This window comes from Platichthys flesus, chromosome 2 (assembly GCF_949316205.1).
Source record: "Platichthys flesus chromosome 2, fPlaFle2.1, whole genome shotgun sequence".
In the NCBI taxonomy this organism is placed as follows: Eukaryota; Metazoa; Chordata; class Actinopteri; order Pleuronectiformes; family Pleuronectidae; genus Platichthys; species Platichthys flesus.
In genome coordinates this window covers 4012864-4030968 of record NC_084946.1, presented here as the reverse complement: position 1 = coordinate 4030968, position 18105 = coordinate 4012864, and the positions used below count along the sequence as shown (strand labels likewise).

Below are 18105 nucleotides of genomic sequence, written 5' to 3'. Positions count from 1 at the left end.
CCACAGATTCTATCTCAACGAAACTCATAACTATTTGTACCTGCTGATTCGTGATGCCTGTAACTCACTCACCGCTGAGTCTCGCGGGACTTCAAGGGTTACCTAGCGACGCAACTCTTCATCGATCATCGATGTCACTGATCTCTAGCTAATGACCAGGATCCTCTGGTCGGTATTGAATACTAAATGTATTTACTGAAGGTATGTAGTTATTGCCCGAGTGAGTATTATCAAATATAATAATTTATACTTCTACTTTATTCTTTGTTCTATACTAAGATATGACTCTTCATTTGAGAGCGATACTACTTAAAAAATAAGTCTATCCATATATTATCTATTATTATCATCTATGTATAAATAACTGACATAACTGCTGTATAATAATAAAACATTTTATTCTACTACATGTCACCTACCTTTTTCTCTCTCGAAAAAAATAAAAAAATAGTAACTGGCGCTGCTATCATTAACAACATTACATTTATCTTATTATTTCCATTACATCCATGACAGTTACACAAATTGTACCTGCTCTCTCTCGCTCATCCCTCTTTCCCAACCACCTCTTCTCTTCCACAATTAATTTGCAAAGACATCAATAAATGACTAAAAATTCTGCAGAACTGAAAGGCTTTAATGGCATGAGTCAGTAAAATCAGTGAGTGCTTTTGTTTGCAAGGCATGACAGCAATGACAATGTAACTGATCCAACTCATAAGATTCATGCTACAGAAAGATTTCAAGCTAAAGCTGTTTTATTATATCATAATAAAACAGCATGCATGTGCATGTACAAAGTATCCTGGAGACGTAATTCTCAACATCACTCATGTACATGTACTATCAAACAACACTGAGGCTTCCCAGTGGTTGAAACCAATAGTTTTTCAAAATTTGGCCAGACATAGGCTGCATTACTCGGTATGTTTTGTCGTTTCTGTGTTTGTTATGACAAAGTCTTTTAAAGGTGTTGTGATATATTTAATCTTAATATGCAGATGAATGAAGCACATACATTGAGCTGCAGCTTATCTGACATCTTATCATTCCAGGTGGTTGATACAACTTCATGCCTATTTAATGTTTAGCTTATTTCAACATTTTCACATTCAAAACTATTTGTGGAAAAATAAAGACATCTTTATGGATTAGGAAAGATATAAAAGCAAAACTTTACTTTAGAAGTAATAAAGCCCTTGACTGCAATAATTATCTCTCTAGACTAATTTCCCTTTATAGATGACATGAGTATAAGCTACAATATAATACACTAATAATACACTGTACACATCAATCAGCCTGTTTTTTGACCACTGATTCAGCTTCTGGTATCCTGAAGAAAAGAAGATGGCAGCAGACTGGCCCAGCAGGAGGCGGTGTTGTCTAGCAGGAGATGATGAGAGCGTTCAGGGACTGCTGACTCTGTGTTCGCTGCAGAGGTCCACCACAGGACAGAATCTCACAGGCAGCCAGTTCATGGTAGAGAGCGTTGAGCACCTCCAGAATGTGGGCTTTCCCTGTGCAATAAAAACAGCAGATGGTGACCGCTGTGGAAATCATGTTACAGACGAGAACATAATTTAATTCCCTGCCCCGAGTCACTGTAAGTTTTCATGATCACACTTTCACATTGATTTTTTTAGGCATGTGAGCTCCACTAACCATGTTGTGGGTCGCTGCAAGACTCCAAAGTGCTGAGCAGGATTTTCCCGAGGGACCTTCGCGAGACGTTCTGAAACGAGAGAGAGCTTCTCTCAGACGGCTGTCAGAAAATTAACAGATAGTCTGACGCTTACAACAACAGAACTACTCTCACATCTATAATCAATGTCCCACTGTTAGTGTTAGATCACAGAAACATGGTTCAAAACCCATGTGATGTCTAAGACGTGTGTTCCTTAACTCAAACATGGTCAATGTGGAGAGACTCATGTCTGTACGGAGGTTTGTTCTGGTTAATACTTTCAATCTTACTGACCAGAAAAATAACTCCGGTGCATTGTGGGTGGATTCCCTCAGCTGCCAACTCTGCAAACTGATTTTCATTACTGTGAGTTTCAGAGAGGAGATTTAGTTCACATCATGTTCTCCCTCCTGTTTACCAGAGTTTTCATTGTGCTAAGAATCTAAACAATATGTTTAGACCTTAGCATGGTCCAAATGTACAGAAGATTACAAAGCCTTGGTTTCAGCTCAACAATAATTTCAGAATCAACTTGTAAGAACTAATTTACTCAGACTAACCAGGTCTCTGAGCTGCTGGAGGAGCTGCAGAATGTCCACGAGTTTCTCCTCCACCAGTGACAGACGAACCCTTTCTGTCTCCAACATTTGCAGCTCCATCTGAAGCAGCTCGGTCTCCTCGGCCTTCTGCTGGAGCTCCTGGACCAAAGAATCCTTCAACTGAAACACACAACACAAGCACGTCTAACACAGGGAACATAACCTCATTCTGCATGGATTAATGGGAGGTCTCATACTATGCTTTATCTGACAAGACATCATCAGAGAGGGATAGTAATGGCAGATCCTGTATCTAGCTAGTTGAGCGTGACAATCGTTTTTGGCATCTGATAATGGTGGTGGACCAGGATCGAACTGGCAGCTGATAATGGATCCTGATGGCAGCAGTGGACAATGACTGTGGACTATGGTGACATCTGATCGTGATGATGGATCCGGATCTTGATGGTTGCTGACCATGGACTATGATTACAACAAGACTGCTTGATGTACAATATGTCTAGTCAGATACTCAACATTACTAACAATAATCCTAGACCTTCCATTATGCTACAAAGTGTTTATTCTGATCAATGCTAATACCCCTATATTTCTGATGTTCTCTATTACATGTAACATCTATTGCACTTCTGTCCGTCCTGGGAGAGGGATCCCTGTGTGGCTCTCTCTGAGGTTTCTACACTCTTTTTACCCTGTTAATGTTTTTTGTTGTTGTAGTTTTTCCTTACTCTTGTTGAGGATGTCTGACCTTTTTAAAGCCCTATGAGACAAAAAGTGATTTGTAAATATGGGGGATACAAATATAACTTGATTGATTGAAGGAATTGACCATTTAAATTGATAGTGTATCAATGAGATCAACTACAAGCTTGAAAGATTCATTTGAAACATTTCCATAGTTCAGTAACAATGAAAACTCCATGTATGTTTGTGTGTGTGTGTGTGTGTGTGTGTGGGGGGGGGGGGGGGTCCAGATATTACTCATGTTTGTCAAAAGTCCTTTTTCGTAAATCATTACAATTTAAAATGACAACATCTTTTAAGGTTAGGTTAACTTTAGGTAAGCGTAAGGGTTACAGTTAGTCAAGTATGGAATCAATATAGGACAATGTAATATCTTCTTACGTCATAGAGACAACACAACTGTATCTATGTGTGTGTGTTTCTGTGGTGTTCGTGTGTGTACATACATGTGTATGTATACTGTTTATGACTTTTTATCTCGGCAGATTAATACATATTGGGATTGAGTCAAAATCATCTACAGAGAGTGTAATCAGAGTATTGAAGCAAGGTACCACACAGTGCAATGGTGTGGCTCAATTTGCATTCAATGGCACAGAGGCATAAGATATAGCAGGCTTTAGGGACACATCCAATAATGAAAGACAGTGTAAAGTTATGGTTTTGTATTTTTGGGGGATTTGTTGTAAAAAGAAGAGAAAAGGCAGAACATTTTCAAATGTATCCTTTGAGACAAAATGCAGATTAAGAGCAGGTAGATTTGTCCTTCTTTGAAATGTCACCTCTTTGCCTTGCAGGTCTGCTAAACATCTGAATACAATGTAAATACATCCAATGTAGATGTTGGAAACTCCCACGGTGCACCTTTACGTCATAGCACATTGAAGGACAAATGTCTCACCCCACTCTTCCTGCACATAAACAGAGCCTCACAGTCACGACTTTGTTTAGTTTCAACTTTTCCTCTCTGAGTGTTGAGTGTTTCCTGGAAACACATCACGTCAACCTCCGCCTGTCTTCCTGTGTTGTGAAAATCCTACTCAACTGTAACAAGAGAGCTTGAATTTATGATGCTCTTCAGTGTCATTGAGGACAAGGAGGGGGCAAGGGTGTTCCCGTGGTCAGCTCCAGTGAGACACAGCTGCTTACTCACACACACACACACACACACACACACACACACACACACACACACACACACACACACACACACACACACACACACACACACACACACACACACACACAGAGGGAGGCTCTGTAGTCACTGCTGGTGGTTTGGTTAGGTGGAAGCTGCAAGATCAAGCAAAGAGCTGTGGTTTAGCTTTTGAAGCCTCCACTTTCATAACAACCGTCCCGAGTCGTCTCTAATCTAGTTTAACACCATAAACACAGCCGCAGAACGCCTTATGATGCAGAGCAAGGCAGAACACAGAACAGTTCAGATCCAGCAAAACAGGGCAGAGAATGCAGCAGTGGCCCACCCTGATGAGATGGGGGTCAGTGGTGGTCTGTACCTGGTCCATGTCTATCTCTGCCTGGCTCTCCTTCTGCTCCAGCTGCTTGTGCAGCCTGGTCACCCTCTCCAGCAGCTCCAGCACAGCACTGCAGCTCTCCTCGCTCCTCGACCTCCCGAAGTTGGACAGCAGCTTCTTGAATGCCTTGTCGTCGCACCTGCTTGACATCACGCGACAGAAGACAGACAGACCATCAGGCTGGACTGGACAGAATGTCTGAGCAACAAAACAATGCCAGTGTTTTATGGTGGATTTAGTTATTGTTGAAAGGGTTGCTTGTCTCTTGCTTTATAGTGAAACGTTTTACGTATTGTGGATGAACTATCAACACAAATCCTGGCATTGGATGTTAATGCTTCAGACTTTCACATAAAAACACAATATCTGATACTTTATTTTATTGTGGGAGTGAATCTGAGTGTGAATGTGGTTGTTTGTCTATATGTGCTAACCCTATGATAGACTTTTAATAGGCTTCAACCCCTCGTAACCTAACAACATGGCATATAACAGTTATAGAAAGCAGTTTAATGGTTAAATACTCTCTGTCATTGTTATTTGGTAAATATATTTCATCAGTGTATTGCTGTTTTCCATAACTGGTGACAGACAACATTTAAATACATCTTGGCACACAGGAGCCCGAATAAATTTGATAAAGCTCAATGGTCCTTATTATCAACAATAAATCTAATAAATGTGTGCAACATGAAGGTGAATGCTTAAAGAGACAGAGATTTATCCCCCTCTGCTGCAGTCCTCTGGAGCTTTTTACTGTACTGCTTTGGTTTTATGGCACATTTACTATGTGGTTCGCTTTCATCAGCCTTGTTTTCAGCAGCAAAGGGTAACTGTTCTTTTTCACTTTCACAAAGAAATGTCTGACAAAACCACTGTGTTCTTTTCAACCATTACAAAGAGGACTGTATAAACTTCTCCTATATAAAATGTGCCCTGGGATAACTTATTGCCGTGTTTAACTGGCGGCTGAGAGGAGTCTAAAATCTATTGTATGATATTCCAGGAGTCGGTAAAGATAATGAATAGATTTAAATCTGTCAATAAGCCAGAGACAGGGACACCCAGTGATGTGACCTAGTGTTACTGAACGTCTGCTGGATAAGTATATCTATGTATAAATAAAGTTATTCCAGAGAAGGACAGACGTGTGGTTTCAGCTTTACTTGAAATAAATGATTCCCAAAGTATTGTATATACAGTCTTGTATCTCTCACAATCCATCTCGTTCTCCAGACTTAAAACTCTTTTTATAAGGATTTTCTGAAACATCAATGGAGAAAATAAATGGGAAACTTACTTCCTGAACCAGAGCCGCTCTACAAGTTTCGCTCTATGGCTCTATCCTTTGCTGCTGTAACCTTACTCCTACATGTGTTCAATATTAGTGGATCTCCTGCCGTGAGAAAATTGTTTTGGAAACAAAACAGCCATCGCATCTTGGCTATAGCAACATTGTCTCATTTTCTTCTGCCTTCAAGACTAACGTAGCTTTACAAATATCTTTTATGCTTTTTCACAATTTAATTACAAAATGTCATCTTGAAATTATAGTGTGCCAGCAGTCTATAGACCATAGTGTGACTGGGTTCCAGGGAGCTGGAGCTGTGCTTTAAGGTAGAGTGAGGAGACAGATGTGTTGTACCTGTCTCCACAGCGGGACAGCCTGGTCAAGATCCGCTTCACCTCGTCCACCTGCTTCTGCTGATCCCTGCTCCACTTGTCCTCTTCCTCGTCAGAGGCGGCCTGGCCTTCCACCGATCGAAACAGCTGCTCCTCCACTAGACACCATCAAGAAAATAATCACCATTATAGTAGCACTGAATCCGAAGGACAAGTGACTATACGTTTATTCATAAAGATCTGAGAATGGTTACAAAATGTATTTTCTGCTTCATCATGTAATGCAATTAACCCCCATAGCCACACCTGTAGGCCTATTGCTCTGAAAGCTGGGAAAGCTATCAGGAGTTTGACTGAATGGGATTAGCTGGTAAAGTACATGGATGCTTATCATGGACTTTCTAATAATCTTCCATATGCACTAATATAAAGGGACATTAGCGATGTATTCTATGTCTTTAGTAAAAAGACATCTTACTTTTGTCAGGCGTCGTCACAGCGCGACCTGTCGGGGAACAGCGGTCGTGTTGCGAATCCGGCGAGCATCTCTGGCCCGGCCTGCTGCTGCCAACGGTCAGCTGCTGCTCTGCCCTGGTGCAGCCTGGGAGTTGTAGTTTTGACACCTCTGACCTGAAAGGGAGCAGTGTCTGTTCAACATGGCAGTTTGCTGCAGGTTCTCTGTGAATACATGACCCCGCCTGGGCTTCTGCAAATCCCTCTGCTAAATAAACTGGCAATGACCAAGGGGCTAAAACTGCTCTTCACATTTGCACAGATGAGTCAAGTTCAGTCCAAACCAATTTCCAACATCAGAGAGAACATATCAAGTAACACAAGGCAGCATGTATTAAGCCACATCTACAACCACCATGATAATTTTATAGAGGCCTCTGATGTTGTATGCCAAATCTGGGTGGGGTAATTGAAGCCAGACATTGTATCTTTGAGGCATTTTACAGTAAAGTGGGTCAGTGGTAGAAAGGCGCTCTCAATGTGCAGGAGTTAGAGCAAAAGATGTAAGGTTAAAACAATTTTTTTATGCATGAACAGTTTTCTAAGCTCTGTTGCAACTGTTTTAATCTGGAGATGAAAAGATGTGTACCATGTATCTAAATGTCATGCGTCGTATTTGTGCCTAAAACAAGTCCAAGACTAGAGTTTGTTCGGATCAATCGTTCTGCAATGGTTTGGATTTTCTAGGTTTCTCCTGCTGTCTGCTCCTTTGTGTTGCGGGGAAATCCGATAGGGGGCCTTGGTAAATCACAGACTAAGTGTTTCCAGATGATGATGTCTTGCCGAAGAAAAAAAAAAGAGAGAGAAAATCTTGAAAAGGTTTTCAGCAGCCTGACTCGCTGAAAAAAAAAGAAAAAAAGTCGAGGAGCGCTCATGCTTATATCCTGTTGGCAGGAGGCAGACTACGCCGTAAGACAACATTATATACGCTTCGTCTGTGCACTACTTTAGATTTCTGTATGGGGAGAAACGACTGACCACACTGACGGTCAATAATTGCTGCATGATTTCAGGCAATCAATCAGAGAGAGTCATGTTTAAATTAGTGGGGGCCGGGGTGGAGGAGAGACAGAGTTAGTTCATGTCGGCCAGCAGCTGCAGTTGGGCCAACATGAAACTAATGTATGGGCATGAACACACACAACTTTGCTGGTTGCTGAGGAAACGCTCAGACTCTGGAATGAACTGGTTGAGGGCTTTTTGAAACGCAGGCTTTTGGTGTGACTAATTGCACTTTAATTGACAGTGGCTGCAGGGAGGCTGCAGCCTGTGTCCGGCGAATGCTGTGGCAAGGCCGCAGCTTTTCGCTCAGGCTTTTGACATGTAAAAACAACTTTGTGTCTTTAGAAACAAAAAGAAAGACTCCGACAAACTGTCTCACTTTTGAGGCTATAGTCAAACGAATGACCCACTAACTATCACCCAAAAATTTGTCCGACTTAGTATTTGACTGTGGTCGAGATTTAAGCTGTTTAAAGTGAGTTTCCAATTACATGGTTTGACAGTGATGAGCTACACTGGAGTGTTGGGCGGTGGTGCTGAGTATGGGAATTGTGACTTGATGAGCAGAGACTACTGAAAGAAGTCCAGCCAGACATCCTGGGTAGTGGTTGGATTGTGGGATGCAGCAGGCATAGACACAATTTGATCAGCTTTTCATTAGACAGGGATCATAGTTCTTGCCAATGAAGTAAATGACAAAACAGCATGGGATGAGTTTGACCTGCCAAAATAAAAATATTGATTAATTTGCTTATTTTGCTGAGGCAGAGAGAAAGTATTCTAGACTGCAGACTTCTCAGTGTCATATAAGTGTAAACATAGATGCTTCTGCATTTCAGTGGGTAACAATTAGGGAGTCATGTCAGATTTTGTGCAATAATAAACCATTATGTTAAATTTTGTTTGTATAGTCTATGCACCAGTTAAAATGGCTAACCTTTTAACAACTAGTGGCAACATTTCCATTCAGTGCATTACATCAAGCTATATTAGATGGCTGAGATAAAAATATGTTTTTTTTTATTAAAATGTGATCTAACTATTGTATTGTCCGTTTTAAAGCTGCCTCTTAAGAATGGGTTGATCTCTTGTCCGGTGTTAATGCTCCAAAGCTACTTCATTATTCACAAGTTGTTAATAATGAGTTGTCTTCAAATATATACTCAATGCACTTTTTAATGTTTGTAAGCTGGACGTTGTGAGCAGAGCTTTTTATAAACAGTCAATGGTGCAGAGTGAAGTTAGAAACTTTGTGTTCATCCTACCTGGTTCATCTTGAATGAAGCCTTTACATTCACTATTACTGTTCATGTGTGTGACTTTTATTAAGTTTGAATGATTTACTGAAATGCTGTAACTTTTCATACATTCGTGTCGGTTATTTCAGAGTTCTGTTAATCAAATGATACAATGTTCAGACTTCAGACTATTTGAAATAAAAGCTCTGTAATGTAGCTTGCTTTAAAGCATTGCTGCAAAAAAAATCACATTGCACTTTTACTTTGTGGAGAAATAGTCAAACAGGAAGTAATATTATGACCCTGAAGTCAGGTGTTTCCACTCAAAAAGTCTCGGGCAAGCATCAAATTACAGCTAGATATATTTAGCAACTAGCTGATGTAGCATTTAGCAGAAAAACATTTATTCTGAATAGTTGACAAAGACCAAAACAAATCCAAAAGGAGAGTGGAAACAACAAATTAATCTAGGTGAATTCTACCATGAGTTGTTTCGCCTATTTTAGATCATTGTTTTGGTTTTAAAGCATGTTTAAAGGACAATGGTTAGTTCACAGCTTCGAAATGTATTTGTTACAGCAGAGAAGACGATCTTTTCAGAGAGTGAAAATCAATCAACATTAATTTTTCTCAGCCGTTCTTGGGGACCTAAAGCCAAAGAAAAAGTTATAACTTCAGTTATATATACCGTAGGGGGATAACCTCAACAGAATTATAATGTTTCTCTATGTATATTGGACTGGTGGGTGATCAATTACTCACACATGAGCCATACAAACTTGAGAGACCAGATCTTCTGGCCTGAATTGGCCAAAGAAGAAAAATCAAATTTCGGAACATTTGGCTGTTTGCCATTCGTCCCATTTATAGAATGGAGAACAGTAAAGTTATAGTCTAAGGTGTACTTGAAAGCAGTAACAGAATGAAGGCAGACTTTGGCCACACAAATCTTGCTGGAAACTTGAAACAGACCTTATAGCTTTCGAGTAAGTAGTGAACAAGTGGATCAGACATTTAATCAATTTAACATTTCCTGAACAGAATTTATGGCTTTCCCCTCTGGTTTCTTCATATTACATGTATCAAAGGCACCTCTTGACTTATCCTTGGCCAAAATTGAATTGGGACATGGAACCAGCTCAGAATAATATAAAAAGTCTGAAGTAAATCCTAACACTATAGAGGGAAATTCTATTATAGCATATATGTCACTGTAACTGTGACTGCATATTACAATATTCTTTGCAATGACGGAAAGAAACATCTAACAATTAGCTAGGTACATAACAAGCTTGAGATTTAAGCTCTTGGAAAGAAAGTGCACTAGTGGCATAGTTAAATATGTGGATGCATTTTGTAGTCGATATAATGGAGGCCTAATTTGTACACCTCCCTAAAGGCACACAGTAGGAGAAGTGTACATGAAAAGCTCTATTGTGCTACATCAGGGCATTGCTAATTAATAGGATCCTGTTTTCTACCCTATTAGCAAAAGTCTAAAGATGTTCTTTTGGCCTTTGGGGGAGGGGGGCTTATTCCAGCTGTTTGTTGTTACAGCCAGGACACCCAGAGTCCTCCCTGTGTTTATCTCAGTGCAACACTGAAGTGAACTTTCCATCAGCATACCCCCCGTCAGTGCTCCCCCCACCTCCGATCCCCGAAGAGCAGTTTCCTCTTTCAGGTGTCATCGGTCACTGACTGTCTCCTTTCTCTGCAGAGGTTAAAAACGAGAGGCTGCTGTGAACTTGAGGTTGAACTTAGAGTGCAGCGCTTGTTGGTGCCCTGCAGCATGACGGAGATGGGTGAGGGGTTGTGTTGACATAGCTGATGGTTATTAATCAAGTCTTCTGTAGTCGCACTCGTACAATGAGCTGGTTTCTGGGATACAAATAAAGCAGCTTCAGGGATGTGATTACTGTTTAGCATTAGACTTGAGCCAGAAACCAATGCCTGTAACATTTACAGAGGGTGGTAAAGCTTTCCCTAAGCAAGCAATGCAGTGCAAGATCCCCCCAAAGTCAAACACATGAGGGTATTAAAGGTAGAGGGAAATAAACAGGGAGAAAATTCCAACAAGGGTGGGTGGTATAAGTTTATAAGATATTTTGTGTGTGATGTATTTCTGCTGATGTCAGCAAACCTCCTAACCGGAGGGAGGGAGAGTGGGGCAGTGGTCCAATGTGAAAATGAATCCACTTGGCAGTTGGAGTTTTTGAAGGCCATTCAAGAACAACAGTAAGGCGGCAGCAGCACAACGCCACGGGTCCCACACATCCCAAGAGTGTGTCCTTTCCACATTATTTAATGGGCAGGAATGCCGATGCAGCACCTGCTCCACACAATGCCGCAGCTCTTGTGCAGAGGCAGATAAATGGTCGGCTAGACCCTCCTCTTGCCTTCAATCTCAGGCGCCATGCAGAGAGCATGAAAAGGCTGGGAGATTATGCCTCCCCGGGGGCCTGTCTTCAGCGGGCCAGGGGTTAGAGGCATACAGAGAAGAAGTCTGCAGGCGTAACACTAAAACAAAAGGTGAGCTTTAAAATTGCACACTGTGGACATGTGCTTAGGTGCGCTCTCTAGAAATTCTTGGACTATACACTGAGACACCAGGACTCAAGAGGATCATCAAGCTGAAGAAAGTTTGGATGAAAGATGACTAAACTTAATTTCAGTGTGAGATTCTGTATCTCCACTCTATATGTTTTTTTTGGGGGCAAAAAAAAAGATAGAAAACTGAATGGAGCCATTCATGTCTTGTGGTCCATGCGAAGCATGGATGTCATTTCATGAACAAACAGTTGAGTGTTTGCTTCTTCCTCCAGATGGTGTGCTGTCCTCCCCCTCTTTTCTTTTTGTTCCTCATGCAGTGTTTCCTATTGTCTTATCCCTCTGGCCATCACCGAGCTCTAAAGGTTACAGTGACCCATTTCTACTCCCTTTTACCTTCTGGAACTTGAAAACACCAGAGCTACAAATTACACTTTTAGAAGATCACACTTGAGACAAACTTTTCTGTGCCAATCAACTCCACTACAAGGCACAATCGGAGCTTCAGCCTGCACTCGGTTCTCATGCAATCCAAAGAAATCAAGGACGTTATGCAACAACACCCACACATCTTAAGTTTCATACTGATGACCACATTTTTTAAGCGTCTGCTGGGATGTTGATGGAAAGTGGAAAGGGGATTTTCTAGATGAGAGCAATGAACTTCCACAAAAAAATACAGAGGGAATGGAAGGAAACTAAATTAAGACGCAAATGACATGTTATAGGAACAGTTCCACATTTCAGGGAATTTTTTTTATTTTATGTATTATTCTACTTGAGATGAGAGCCCATCTAATGGCTCAGCATAGGTCTAGATACAATTGTTACCTTAGTATATCACAGAGACTGTATTGGACACTCTTAGCCTGCCTATTTGCAAAACTAACAAAATCTGCCAAACATTATCTCTTCAACTTATTAATCAGCACTTCACATTTCAAAAACATGACATACAGCCTTTATTTGTGAGCTGTAAATGTGCAAGAAATGGATTTAGCTACTTTTGGAACGAGCCAGGCATTATGTCCAGTCTTAAAATAAGCTAAAAGGAGACAGCTATTGACTTTTATCCAAGACATCAACCAGGCTATTAACTATTATTAGCTTTTTGAGGGTATTGGAATTGGTGTATATCAAGGTGATAAGTAAGAAATGGCATTACAGAAATACTAAACTATGGGTTAATTCAGAAAAGGTGTCCCTATTACACACAGCAGTTTGTCTCCAAGAGAATACTGACAAGTTGATCTGTTAATGTAGAAGGTTAGCTATCTATTTATCTTAGTCACAATTAAGAACAAAAATTAAAGGTTCCATATAACATTTTTTTTTAATTACACATACTGTTATAATCAGCCAATATAACATGGTTGGCAAATATTGTTAGGGCTCAAATTGTGTGTGTCAAGAGATTACAAATTTAGGTTTTTTGTTAGTGGCCATACTAATTATGACGTGAGGAAAGGAGAATGTCAGGTGACATTTTATATTGAGCGACAAAGTACACCTAGTGAGGCTGTTGAGTCAGTGTCGTCTGCTTTTTTTATGACCATACCTGGATCAGTTATTTATTATTATAACCATGACAACCTCCCCTAACTTCAGAGAAGTATTTACTCTAACCCAAACCCTGACCTTTCCTGAAATCTAACCAAGCAGTTTTTCTGCTGAAACCCAACCAAACTGTTACAATTCCATAATTGAAAACCATGTTTTTATTATCATTACCATGATGACGATGGTCCGGTACACCACCACTGACTGGTATGCGGCTAATGGTACACAGCCACTGGTTTACTCTGCTTGCCTATTATTGTAACCATGGGGACGGAACTCGGCCACACTCTGTGCATCTTTTTCAGCAGATGTTCCTAGTAGGGAGAGACAACCTATTGTTTCTGTTCAAGAACTTTTTGTGCTTTCGACATCATATGGATGCATCAGCACTGACTTTCTCCATTATTTAGATCTCATGTGGAATCCACAGAACAGAAGCAGTGCCACATATCAACCCCCCCTGGCCCTGTAATTCTCTACCACTGAGAGCTAATCTCATTACTTGTCACAGCAGTTTAAGGATAAGCCACAGATATAATGTTACGTCCACTCATTTCAACAGTCCCCCAGACAGAGTGCTGCATCTCTAAACTCGCCATGTATGATATGAGACGTCTGACAGAGAGATAGCAAGTTGAAAAAGTAAGGTAATGATAATTCAACATATTAGGAGCGAGAAGTAAAATATGAAAAAAAGACAGAAATTGATCTCCTCAAAAATGTAAAGGGTTAAACCCTCTCTCCTGTGCCACAGGATGAGTTGTGACTGAGCAAGCATTGAGGCTTTATATACATGGAGCTCAGTTGCTAAGATCCATAGGACGGGGGTGCCTATGTGGTATTGTTCATTGGGGTGCGGAGTGAAAGAAGTGAGCGCAGATTGATGGGAATGGCCAGTCTGTTGAGCTTCTCACTCAATGGAGCTCTCTCTTGACAAGTCCGAGCCTTTCTAGTGTGGAATTATTTACCATTAGGGCATCAATGGAAGGGCAGTGAAAAGACTTTGGTACGCATAGATTAGTGGAGTTTAGGGTAAAAGGAGGGGGTATTGTGGCTGCTAGATTTTTATTTTGAACCACCTAAATGCAGGTAGTAGTGGGGACTTTAATCATGTAGGTCCGGTTGCATGTGACTGTGTCTTAGCATTATGTAGATGTTTTCACCATTTAAAGACATCTGCTCTCTAAGAAAACCAGACCTGCAGATAGTGATTATATGGTTGGCACAGGGACAACAGACACAGAGATAAACTTTAAACATTTAAAAGTCCAATTACACCCTTACTTCCACCAAAATGAATAGTTCCCAACGGTAGTGGCGCTCAGGCAGCACCGAGCTGCCACACACGATGCCTGTTAAATAAACTAAAACACAACAAGGCTGAAAATTGGAATAGTAAACCACATCAAGGCATCATAAAAAGCATAGCAGAGTTTTCCAGGCATGAAGCCAGAGGTAAACAGAGACATTTTATTCTAGGAAGAATTATAATTCATTATGGTTCATCTGGCCACAAAGGCCTCCCTCATGCAGTAACCTGCCAAAGCAAGTCCTTCTTCTTCATGACATAATGAACAGCCAGACATTGTTTAGCTCAGAGTTTAGACAGCGGACTGGACCTAATGGAGAGCTTTGGAAAAAAGTCTACGTCTCGTCTATGCCCTCGGTCTGTGACCCTTGGGCCAGTATTTCTTTTGATGCATCAACATGTTGCAGAGAGAATATTACGCTTCGAAGCTTCTACCAGTGCCATGCTTATTAGCATCTAAATCAGTACTCTAATGCTTTTATCATTATCATTAGAATACATCCAATACCACTAAAATCTCAAATAGCTGATGGAATAGTTATTCTCAGACAATGATATTTTACACTATGGACATAGTTTGCTGCATTACTAACACTGGAACAGTGTTAGTACTTGAACAACTTTCAAGTACGCTACCAAGCCTTTGAAATAAGTTAAGCATCAGAGATAACTTCTATATTTGCAAAGATGACCGCAAACACTAGATATGTCAAAACGTTTTCTTGTTGTTTGGATTTTAAAATTCCTTCTATTTCCTGATCAATTGCTATGTGTTATCTCTACAATGATGTCCTATAATACCCAGATCATATACAGAGGATGTGCTCTTACAGTCCTCCAGTCAAAACTTCAGTATGTTTCACAAAACTAATGTAAATGCAAAACAAATGCAAAATTATTAATACTACTTTGAAAGGAACACTCCCAGAACAAACTGCTTCCTTGATCAAACCACAAGAATTGTATTTCTCTGTTGTCTTGAATTGAATAAGAGAAGAAATGGAAATAGCAGAGCATGACATTTAGACTATAAGAAACTGGTGCTGTTGCATTTACTGGAGCTGAACTCCTACACACTAGAAGTGATGAGAGGATCAGTGAGAAAAATGAAAAAGAAACATTGGTGGTGAAACATTTCTCAATTTCACACATCCAAACACTTGGCCAGTCGCTGTATAGTGTATATTTCTTGATGTTAAAAAGATAATATGTCACACGCAGCCAAAAATGCTTTCCTTGAGGCCAACCTAATGCTTCATGGTTATGCTGTGGCTGAAACATTAATCTGGTTTCACGCTCTGAATCCAAAACCAGAACTCTGACTTGTTAAGGGATTCAAATTTGGTCAGATATTTTGTCATCTGAAACCAGTTAATGCTGTGGATGATCAGTGTATGCAGTAGCTTATAGTGTTTTGTTGGTAGTAAATACTACATAATACAGAGTTTCCACAGTTTTTACCTGTAGTAGAGGAGCTCTGACTCCAGCTGGAGGATGTGTCTCTGCAGCACTGGCACGTGATTGGCCTTGGCCTCCAGTTCCTTCACTTTACCCAGTCCACTGAGAAGCGCCTGCCTGGCCTCCTCGACCTTCCGCCTCATGCCCACCTGCTCCCTCTTCAGAGATCGGTTGCAGTCCTCCAAAGCGGCTACAGTCTCTTTGGAGCTCCACAGCTCCTGCTCCAGTCTGTCATTGCACAACAGGGCTTCCTCAGCCTGTCGGTCTCTGGAGTTCTGCAGCAATTCGATCTCGTGGATGATGTTCTGCAGGCTCTTAAGGTTGCTGTAGGTGCTACTTTTCAGGTTGCCGTTGCTCGCAAGGGCAACTTGTTTCTGGCTGGCAACAAAACAGCCGTCCTCTGGTTTGTGTTTGGAGTGACTCTTCCATAGTCCTACCTGAGGAGAAGAGGAACAGGTGACCTGAAGAAACTAGATCAAAATATTTCCTTTCATTTAGTGGGCTCTTGAAATGGACCATTGGGCCACTTACACTCCTGTCAAGGGCGGCAGGGCATCCAGACCAACAACAAACTATCTTATTAACAAATTCACTTTTTTTTTAGATTTCATAATTGAGTGATGAGCGTTTACAATCATGAAAGTCGTTTTACTATTGGCCTTGTTAGACACTGAGAAACCATGGTAGCTACATCTTATTAATGAGGCACCAGTTACAAAGGGTTTATAACTGGTAACTAATTACTATGTGAATAGTTGTAAATCATTCACTAACGCTTTATAGCTTAGTTATAACCCTTTAATAACACTCTCAGGCAGTTGGTGACAGGTTGTCGTGGGGTTCCAAGGCCAGAGTATGTCTATCAGAGTAGGTTGGCCATAGGGAGCCATGTTGCCAGATACAAGGACTACTAGTATGCTTAATGATGTAGACTAACGTTTTGTAGGTGGCTTGTATGACCCAAATCATGAGGAGAGCATTTAAATAGGTTTTTGTGATGTTAACCCTCCTCTTCTTAGATATGGATACAGAGTAAACTTCTTATTCCCCTTTTCGCCCCCTGCTGCAGCACTGTCTCACCTGCAGGGCCAAGCAGCGGGCATCACTGCTCTGAAGTGCAGCTCTCATGTCCTCGATCAGCTCCCTCAAACTTGCATTCTCGTCCTCCAGTTTGCTAATCCGGTCCTCGGCCTCCTCCAGAGCTACTATCTCCTCGTAGCACTCCTTGGTGCAGGAGCCGACCCTGCAGCCGGAGGCGTGCCGCCCCTCCTCGGAGGGACAGGAGCCGCCGCTCGCACCCACACACAGCAGCTTCTTTTGCCGCTTCAAGGGGCTCCTGAGGCGGATCTGAGTCTCGATATGCTCGCTGTCCTTCCCGACCAGCAGCCGGCCGTTCTCGTAGTGACACCCCGCCTTGGTGCTGAAGTGTCCGCACAGTTTGGCGTGGAAGTGCCTGAAGGTGAGCTCGTTGGGTAAACTGTCCAAAACTCCGGCGCACTCCGAGTCCTCCGAGTCTTTGTTCAATCCCAGGAGCTCACACAGGATGTTGAAGTCCTCCACGGGGATCCTGCCTCCCCCCTGATAGTCCATATGATGGAAGATCTCCTGCAGGTACTGATCCAGGCCGGTGGCCAGCACTATGATCTCGTTCTCCACTCCCCTGTCCAGTCCGTAATGGTAGGCCAGGGTGCTGACTATCCATTGCGTCCTGCGCGCCGGGCGGCTGTACGGGTCACTGGAGTCTGTTGCATCCATCATTTCCACCGGGCAACATCATATTTCCACAAACCTCCTGGAGCGTCAGTTGTCAGGGCATCCCGAGTGTGCGTCCTGCTCCTCTCTGCTGCAGCTCCCAGGCTGCACACTGCTGGAGCTGAACGGAGGAGGCGTGTGTTAAAGCACATTTGAATGTTGCACTGCCCCCAAAATCCAAAAGCAGGGGTCCCACTGAGTCAGTAACACACACACACACCATGTAACGGCCCCATACTGCCTCAGTATAACTACAACCAGGTGTACAAACTGTTGTCATTCACTGGGGTTTGACCTGATGCCCAAGAGCCTAATAGGCTGTGCAGTTTTGTGTCTCTGGACGTTTTACCCCAGAGTGTGTATGAAGGAGTAAAATGCCTTTTCACACATTACGCAACTTGCTTTGTCCCTGATGAAACATTCACAGCAGAACTTTTAAGCACATGGAAAAGCACAGGTGCCACCAACAATGGCTCTGTTCAGTACGCATGTCCTGTTGAGTGTGAGGCCGCATGGAAAATGCCAGGACCCTGAAACTGAAGCAGCTAAATGGAATCCAGCCACCATTCATTTTACT

The 18105-nt window shown here is 41.8% G+C and overlaps 1 protein-coding gene across 1 annotated transcript; it reads right to left on the bottom strand.

The window, feature by feature from the left end:
• Positions 1-616: 616 nt before the first annotated feature.
• Positions 617-17613, bottom strand: efcc1 (EF-hand and coiled-coil domain containing 1). Its single transcript, XM_062398287.1, has 8 exons — positions 16857-17613; positions 15780-16213; positions 6628-6779; positions 6172-6307; positions 4509-4665; positions 2248-2406; positions 1666-1735; positions 617-1520 (listed from the first exon to the last, which is right to left on the bottom strand). The coding sequence occupies exons 1-8, from the start codon at positions 17532-17534 to the stop codon at positions 1387-1389; spliced, it is 1920 nt and encodes a 639-aa protein (XP_062254271.1). The 5' UTR covers positions 17535-17613; the 3' UTR covers positions 617-1386.
• Positions 17614-18105: the final 492 nt, after the last annotated feature.